General features: G+C 33.4%; 1 protein-coding gene across 1 annotated transcript in view; it reads right to left on the reverse strand.

The window, feature by feature from the left end:
- The window catches only part of LOC136040758 (cAMP-responsive element-binding protein-like 2), a 44,474-nt gene extending 36,582 nt beyond the window's left edge, over positions 1-7,892 (reverse strand). Inside the window, exon 1 of the mRNA XM_065725078.1 lies at positions 7,740-7,892. Within this exon, the coding sequence (XP_065581150.1) occupies positions 7,740-7,826 (87 nt within the window). The 5' untranslated portion in view covers positions 7,827-7,892. The remainder of the gene's footprint in view (positions 1-7,739) is intronic.
- Between the last annotated feature and the right edge of the window lie 1,716 nt (positions 7,893-9,608).

Raw genomic sequence — 9,608 nt, forward strand, 5'->3', positions numbered from 1 at the left:
TTTTGTAAAATATAAGGAAATTTGAATGAAAATTTTCAAGCATAATCTTGAAGAAAGAAAAATCCTGGTGTAACCTTGAAACTCCTCTGCTGCCCCCCCCCCCCTCTCAGCTGAGCAATCATTAAATCAAAGTCAAAACAAACTAATCCCTGTACATAAATTAAGCTTGATTTTGAATAATACTGTTAGTTTAATTTAATTTGTCAGCTTACATGTTTGCTTTAAGAAGCAGACAATAAATTACAAACTACATTTAAGTCCAACTTTTGGGTTGATATTCATTTACTGTGTAAACTTGCCCTACAACTAATTCCTCCAAAAAGCAGAAATGTTTTTTTACTTCACCAAAAGATGACCTTTCCATAACACAGTTGGATGTTCTTGACAGGACAGTTAATTTACCAGATACCAACAGCTGATCCTTTACCATTACTATTTTACTCGGCATTTTATATTACTGGTTGTTGATAAGTTATTTTCATTTGCTGGCAGTTTCTGGAGATTTTGGTAGCTACTGGTACCTGACTCACTGAAAGCATATGTTTTTGGATGTATTAAACTAAAATATTAATTATCTAGAAATTACAAACTTTCAAAATCCATAATAAACAAACTTTACAACGGTATAAACTTTGTGGTTGTGTGGAGGTGCCAACTGTAAATTGGTGGAGAATGGTTCTAGAACCACACCTACCATGTGATCACCATTACCAAGTGGGCTTAAATTGCATCTCTCCAGCACTCTCTAGTCCCGATGGTTTGTCACTTGACCTTAACACAATGACCAGATCTATTGCCACCATCAACTATGGAGCGTCACAGTTCTTGCAATTTTGAATCATGAATTGTTGAATCATGAACTGTTGAATCATTTGTTGAATTGTTGAATCATGAATGAATTGAATCATTGAATTCTATCTCATGAAGGAATTTTTTCTACCGAAAAATGAACGATATACACTTCGATCGGCTCATGAAGAGGTATCGACTGCCATCGAAAAAAAAAATATATCTGTCTTAGTTCAAAAGTTGACTTTTTTGCCATAGGCCAAGTTTCTAACAACATCACTTAGAAAGGAGAAAAGAATAAACTCTAATTTCTTAAGCAATGGGAGAACCTTTAAAGTTTAAGAGGCATATTTGATACCATTTCTGTATCAGCCTATTTTTGAATTCAGTGTGTTACTATTGAAGTTTTCAACCCCTTTAAACTTTCAAACTGGTATGTCTCATGTAGGAATTTTTCTACCAAAAAATGGATGACATATACTTCAATTAACTCATCAAGAGCTAACGACTGCCGTCGAAAAAAAAAATCTATCTGTATTAATTCAAAAGTTGACTGTTTTGTCATAGGCCAAGTTTCTAACATCACCACTTAGAAAGGAACAAAGGATAAACTCTAATTTCTTTAGCAATGAGATAACTTTTAATGTTTAAGAGGTACACCTGATATCATTTGTCTACCGCAATCCTAAGTGCGAAAAACCGAATGATGAACTCAGCTGAAATCACAAACAGAAATGGGTAGAAACAATAGATGGCAGCACTTTTGGTCCCCATTTTCTTATTTCTGTACTTTTTTCTATGTATTACTCAAAAAAGATATATTGGATGTTGGGCGGGGTAACTGCCGCATATATTTAACACTTATAGATTTTAGTCCATCTTCAATTTGAAACTGATGCCTGCCTGCTTGCCTGCTAGAACAGAGCTTTCCATTCAAAAGCAGAAACATGGTTTGATGAAACCAAAACTTCACTGCATAACTTCAAATAGTTCTCTCTCAAATAGGCTATATAACTCCAATTCACTTCACAGACTATAGGCTCTGGCTCAAAGACAAGCAAAAACCATCCTTTTTGGCCCCAGGCAAGAGCTCTACAAAGCTTTCCAAAATGCAAAGTCATATTCATCAATCCAGCCTAAGGTTCATACTTTCCGTAAAAACCGCAAAGGTTAGACCCTTACCACTTTCTAGGAATATGCTGAAATCAGGCTTCTAGGAACAAAAAAAAAACACAACTAAACCAAAGTGTTGCTCTTGCAACACAATAAGTGAAGGTGAAAAGGCAATGCTGGATAATGAGAAGATTGATCAAGTGGATAGCTTCACCAACCTAGGTAGTATTATCAGTAAAGATGGTGGATGCAGTGAAAATGTTAGAAGTAGAAAAGGCAAGGCCCAGGGTGATTTTGTACAGTTGCAAAAAAAGTTTGGAAAAACCAGAAGATCAAGTCTGAAAACCAAGGTTATTAAACCAAGAATATTAGAAGCTAAAGCAATGACAGTGGTCAATTATAATTATGAAGTGTAGGCACCCCCAAAAAAAACAGAGGAAGATTTGCTCGACGTTTTCCAGAGATATTGTCTATGAATTGTTCTGGGTACCCAACTGACTGACCATATCCCAACAATAAGCTCTACTAAAAAATGTGGTTCAATCCTACTTTCTGGGGGTTATAATGAGAGAAAGTTAGAGATGGCTATAGCATATTTTGCAGATGACAGCATGTCCTTGTCACCATTAGACTCATTTTGCCCTGGACAACTCTTGGTGCCTCATTTACATAAATGTTAAATATTGTCATTCTCTTTGTAGGTTTTCTTCCCTGGCAAATTTTTATTATTCTGGAATTTTTTAGCTAAGGCTTCTGTGTCTTGAAGCTAAAAGAAAATGAAATCAGAGACTGTTAATCAATGGTCAAAGTCTAGAAGAGGAACCTTTTGCTGTCTTGAAAATATGTGTGCTATAAAAATGAAAATTGCTCCAATAACTTCAGAGTGCATATAGTAGATTTTTTGTTTTCTTGATTAATTATCCAACTAAAAGTTAAATTGCTATCTACATTCATAGCTTTCAACACTAAAAAATAGCAAAACTAAGGTACTTAGAAGTTATTAAGTTTATTGGATATTGTCAGTGAACTATTAGATAAGCAATAGATTATTATATTTAATAGTGTTTTTGATTTTAGTTTTCACCAAAATATTAAGGTACAAGTTGTCACTTTAAGGGTCTCTTTCAGAGCTCAAAGCTCAATTTCTGAGGGAAGCAATAAGTATATTAGAAAAGAGTGTAAAAAGGTACATTGACTCATATACTCATCTTTTACCTGGTGAATCAATCAAGTAAATAAATAATTTACCAAATTACATCCATGGCACGTGTTTTTAATTAGAAATTGAATAGGAAAAAATATATATACCATTAGATTTTTGATTTGATGCTCTTCTTATATATAATAAATTCCTGCCAAAACTAGGGGCGGATCCAGGGGGTCTTAGGCATCCCTAAGATTTTTCTGCTACCCTCATTTACATTCCATTTTTTTTAAGTCGACTTGTCAATTTGATCAATTATTCATTGCTGATTTACCCAATTAACAACAAAAAGCAAAGCTTTCCTCTGAATATAAAGAGCAAAGTTGAAACTTAAAACGAACAAAAATTATTTATCTTCAACTGGTTCAGTATAAATCTGCAAAATTAGAATAAAAATCTTTGATTGGTACTATCTTTCCCCTATTTTACAAACATGGAAACTCATGTTGAGATGAATAAGTTTTTCTTTGTGTTAAACGTTCAATAAACGTTTTGTAACACCTGGAGTTATAGCTATTTGTCTATTCAGAATGACAGATTGAAAAGTAGGTTTGCAGCTAAAAGTTCAAAATGGATAAAAATGAAACCTCAACACAAGCATAGAATGGATAAGAGACAAAGACTAATGGCTGAATGTGCAAGGGGATCAAATCCAGATATTTTGGTAAAATATCCAAAAATACCCAGAAATAGAAAGGTAAAATTTTGAGCAATAATAAACCCCCTCCACCCTCAAAAAATCCTTAATTTTAGTTTTGTGACTAATTAAATAGCAAATGGCCCAATAGGGCTTTTGTTTGAATAAATCTATCTATCTATTTATTTTAACTATATAGCTAATTTGGTTGAAATTATATGAATGAAAGAGCTAAAAGCAATTTAGGCCAGGAACAGATACATGAGGTCAGACAGGGCAACCCTCTTCCTAAGACACTTCTGGCACCCCTATTCCTTTCTTTTTTTAATATAAACTTGTCAATTTGGTGCCACCTGAGTCACATTGGCGCCCTTGGTCCAGTGGCCCCTGCACCCAAGATTTTACTCTTGATCTGTTAGAGACTCAGACATGAAACTGCTCGCACAATCAGTTTACTAATCATTTTGTCATAAAATTATAAGATAAACCTTGTTTTCAGGAAAAATTAAAAGTTAAATCTACTTGCTATATCTTCATCTTCAGATTGTGTTTTCTTTTTTTTGGCAGATTTGGCAGGTATGATAAGGCAACTTACAACATTAATTAATGTTAAGGAGGAATTTCTTTGAACTACCCCTGCCCCCTCCTCACTCAATGGCCCAATACAGCTTTTGTATGATAAATCTATCTTTTATTTTAATAATACAGCTAATTTGGTTGAAATAAATGAATGAAAGAGTTAAAAGCAATTTAGGCAAGGAACAGATCCATGGGGTTGGAGGGGGTGACCCTACCCTCCAGATATTTCTGGTGCCCTTATTCTGTTCTTTTTTCTTTTTTTAACATTTTTTAAAATAAACTTGTCAATTTGGTGCCCACTTCAAGTCACATTGGTGCCCTTGGTCCAGTGGCCCCTGCTCCAAAGATTTTGCTCTTGATCTGTTAGAGATTTAGACATGAACCTGCTCACATGATCAGTTTACAAATCATTTTGTCATAAAATTACAAGATAAACCTTGTTCTTGCATTGAAAAATCAGACACGTTGATCAGACTGGTCTGCTTGAATTCGTTTTCGTCTCTAATAAAACCATTGGCAGGATCACTTCAACAAAAGGATGGTGATCTTGTGAGAGCTTAAGAACTCATAAACAGCTTCAAGACAACATTAGAGGAAATGCAAGCCCATGCAGAAACTGAGTTCCAGTCTCTCTATACAGAAGTCAATAACATGGCAAAAAAATTGATGTTGCTATGAAAGTTTTCTAACCATGCATAGCCTTGTCCTGTGTACCAAACAGGAATAACAAATCTGGATACAGAACACCACTACAGGATGGCAGCATTCATCCCAGCCATGGATGCCATTCTCCTTGATTTCTTGGAAAGATACAGCTCCCATTTTGCTCATGTGTCAAAACTTTCATCACTGATTCTAACAATTGTCCAAAGCAAGAATTGGGATGACCTGAAGGAAGGGTGTGAGAAGTACAAGGACCTTCTAGGTGGCACATGTACCAATTTGAAAATGGAATTCCAGATCTGGAAGAGCCACTAGTCAAATGTAGCAATGGAGAAGCCAAAGACAGCTATATTGGCTCTCAACAGTTGTCAAGAGCAGATTTTCCCAAATATTTTTGCATTGCTCATAATCCTGGCAATGCTTCCAGTTTCAACATGCAAGACAGAAAGAATTTTCTCCAAGGTTAACATAAAATGTTCTGCACTTGGGAGCAAAACAGCAGAGGAGAGGTTAGATGCGCTGTTGTTTATGTAAGTATACAGGAATGAACTGCCAAAAACAGAAGATGTAATAAATTTGTTTGCCATCAGAAAACCTCAGAGACTGGATCTGATACTCTAGTATGACCTTTTCTTTCTTTTTGTTCAATTTTTTGCACCTGGAATTTGATAGAAGAAAGGAGAATAACCCAGCAACAACTCTTCTTGTCCCAAAATACAAACCAGATCTACAGAAATGAGACTTACAGACTAATTAACAAATCTGTTAAGAAGAGAACTGGGTCCAAAAAAATAAGGAGGCGTGGGTGAAATAATCCCTGTTATGACTGCTGGTAGTGATATTTAGATCAGTAATATGATTTATCTAATCTAGAAAAGTAGAGCTGGGATGATATAGGTTAGTTCAGATAGGATGATCTAGATTAGTAAAGGGAGATCTATTACTTATATTTGTGTGTGTGGGAGAAGGGAGCGAATGAGATAGAGAATAGGAGTGATATATAATATAAAAAAAATACTAGTGCAAGAGCACACACAAAAAAAAGAAAAATGTATACACACATATATACATACTCATACTTACACTCTGTTCTACTCTACTGCAACTCCTACTACTAGAAAAAAAAGTTTTCCTACTACCCCATTATCTGTATTTAAGTCCCTTTTGGAGGATATTCCAAAAGGAAGATAAGAAAGAATTGCAGTCTACATATTATAAATATGGGAAGTACCTCTTATGGCTTCTACCGTGGACAATTAACTGTATTGTGACAAGTCAGTATTGGATTATTGACCCTAATGAAGCGATAATAGCCCAGATTGCCAGATGTAACTCTAATATTGTTACTCATCCTTGGGTAACTATTTTGATGCAATAGGTTTGGTTTTTGTAGTTAGATATCCATTTGTTCTTTATTTTTATTGTGTTTGTGTATTCTTTTGTAGTGTGTTTTTTGTTTTTTTATCTTATACTCTATCTGTTTCTTTTGCTGGGAAATAAATATATACATATATACATACATACATTATAATATTAATACTTTGTGATAATGTACATGACATTATTTCAATAAAAAATATATATTTACATTAATATATCCTATCCTATTTTTCTCTATCATGATTAGACTTGTATGGTTTTTGAAGAAATTGGGAACTTTAAATACATTTGGGTATTAAACTCTGCTGTGGTAGGGTTTATAATAAACATCATAATATAAATACTTTCTTTTTTGAAAAAAAATAAAATCAGCTTTGACAGTGTGGGGCACAACCTATTCTATGTTTTGGTTTTGTTCTGATTAAAGAATCCTAAAAAAAGAAAAGACTTTTTTAAACTATGTATTCCTTTGCTTGTCTTAGAGCATCTAATATCTGCCCTGTTTGAAGAATTAGCCCAAAATACTCTAGTTGTGCCTTGTACATGAGGCTGGTTTTTGTAAGGTCCCTGGAAACACTGTCCTGCTTGATCATAAGTCTTGAAAATCAGAAAGGAGAAAGTTGCAAAGACAACACTTGGAGCACAAAAACTAGTGGAAAATGTCTGTTACAGTGTAAGATTAAATTATATTTAATGAGGATGAAGTAATTCAAGTAATAAATGTCATGGGTGATACAAAAGCCAGCTTACCCCTGGAAGTATGGCTGGTGTTTCACTTCCTGGATTTTCAGGAATCATGGCTTCCTGATTTTGAATTCAGCACCACTAAATAGCTTGCCTACACTTTGGAATATGAACTGACCTTTTTCATTTGTGTCAGAATAATATTCTTTCCTAAATGTAGCCATTTTAGGCTATTCAATTTTAAAGTACTCACATACTTCTATGTTATTCTGGCTGTTTTTAAATTATGCCAGAAATGTGATTTCTATCTTCACTTTCTATAATTTTTCTGAATTCACTTTCCAAAGTGTAAAGCATTTCCAGTTGCCAAAAACCAAATGGAAAGTTATTCCTATCTGTATTTCAACAATTTCCACTTTATAACATCCACAGAAGCAACCAATACAGCCTAGACCTCTGCTATTAGCAAAGTGTTGACTAGGCTACTTCAAACTTCTTCTTTAAGCATTATCTTTTCAAAAGTAACTTTCGAAGTGGAGTGCCAAAAACCTTCAATGTACAAAATTTAGGCTTTGTGAGCACTCCTGAAAGTTTTGTTTACCTAACTCAACTAGGCCTACTTCCCAAGATACCCTAGCCTAGCAAATAACCCCTAATATGGAAAGTATCAATAAAATTATAAGGCCTTACAACAAGATCCTGTAGTTCTCTTTCAGCTTCAAACACAAGTGACATTAAGTCACTCTCTCTCCTTGAATTTGTGTCTTCTATTTCCATGCAACAGTCTTTCACAAGCACAATTTTTAAAATGACTGCTGCTAACCTGCCATCTATTTTAGAAACTCGGGTCTTGTGCCGCGTTAGTGCTATTAATTAAACGAATTAGATCAGGTTAAACGAATTACGTAATTCGTAATTCGTAAATGATTCGTAATTCGTAAACGAATTACGCTCAGGTCAAATTTCTGGAAAACATTATATATATATATATATATATATATATATATATATATATATATATATATATATATATATATATATATATATATATATATATATATATATATATATATATATATATATATATTTGCACACTAAGAGGGTGGGGGCTAGGTTATGTTAGGTTAGGGCCGCTGTCCAAATACTTTACCCCTCCCCCTAGTGTGCAAATAAGCGGCCCAAAGTATATTATAATACAGATTAAGTGTTATATTTCATAAGAATTCATCTAATCTTACTTCTTGGGTATGTTCTCTTTAATTAACAAGTACTGCTGACTTTTTATTTGACGTTTTGCTGTAATGATGGAAAGATCAACCAATGGAAAAGGCAACGAAACTTTTTCTATTATATTTCAGGAGAAGTTGCCTTTTAGTCTTCAGCATCATGGCTGCTTAATATTATAACGAAATCCATGTGACTAAAAACATATTATTTTTTTAAGGAAAAATTACCTTTGTTTTCATCATTTGACGTAAAGTTAAAAAAATTCTCTTTGAGCATTTTTAAACTATTGATGATATTGAATAGATGGGAAAGCTAAACTGCTAATTGTGATGCTTTGGCAATTCAGCTAAATTACTGGTTTCTTTTGAGTGGTTAACTTTTTATTCTCATTTTCTGAACTATGACCATTGAATTATATCTGTTATATTCCCATTTTCTGAACTATCACCATTGAATAATATTTGTTACTGCTAGTTCTAAGAAGTCTGTATTTTGGCTCAAAAAAAATATTTAAGCAAAGCAAAATTGAACTTACGCTTTTTCTTGATAGTATGTGAACAAAGTGAAGAGCATTACTGTATTATTTCTGAAATAAATCAACTTGCGATCTTAAAACACTGAAAGAAAATAAAAAAATTAAAATGCAGATTTTAGCAGTGTATGGAACTGCAATTTCATTGAAAGTTGTTTTAACACATCACAAAGAAATACACAAATTTGATTTAGAATGCAATAATCCTCAGTAAATTAAAACATCTTTAAAGGTTTTATGGTTGGTTGTAAATCGATCCTGTTGAAAATGTGAAAAATTGTTGAAAATCCTTTTCTAATCATTAAGTCAAAAATATGGCGAATCTCCGAGTAGGTGTGCCAAGAAAAAAAATTTGCAAGTCCTGGGGGGTGGAAATTCTACGCCAATAAAAATTTGTCAAATGAACCTGAAATTGATGGTTTTTTTTTTCAAAAAGTAATAAAATTTTATAAGGGAATCTTCTTAAACTTATTAGAAGATTTTTATATAAAATTTAGAAACTTCAGTAAAATTATGAAGCAAAAAACCTTCCCAATCAAGAACTTATCTAGAGAATTCTAGGAACACGCGCTGTTGCTTGATAGCATTACCAACGATTTAACAAAATTAGCTATATTTTTGTACTTAGCAGATGTAATAGGAGAGTTTCAAGATGACGCTGCATTTTATATCTTGATAAATTCAAAAAAAGATTTCATGACATTCTTATTATAATTATATAACTACAAAACTTTTAGGTCCTAGTCAAAATTTATTTGACTGGCAAAGATACGATAATGCTATTATCTCCCACAGGGACC

The sequence above is a fragment of the Artemia franciscana genome, chromosome 21, assembly GCF_032884065.1.
Source record: "Artemia franciscana chromosome 21, ASM3288406v1, whole genome shotgun sequence".
Lineage (NCBI taxonomy): Eukaryota > Metazoa > Arthropoda > Branchiopoda > Anostraca > Artemiidae > Artemia > Artemia franciscana.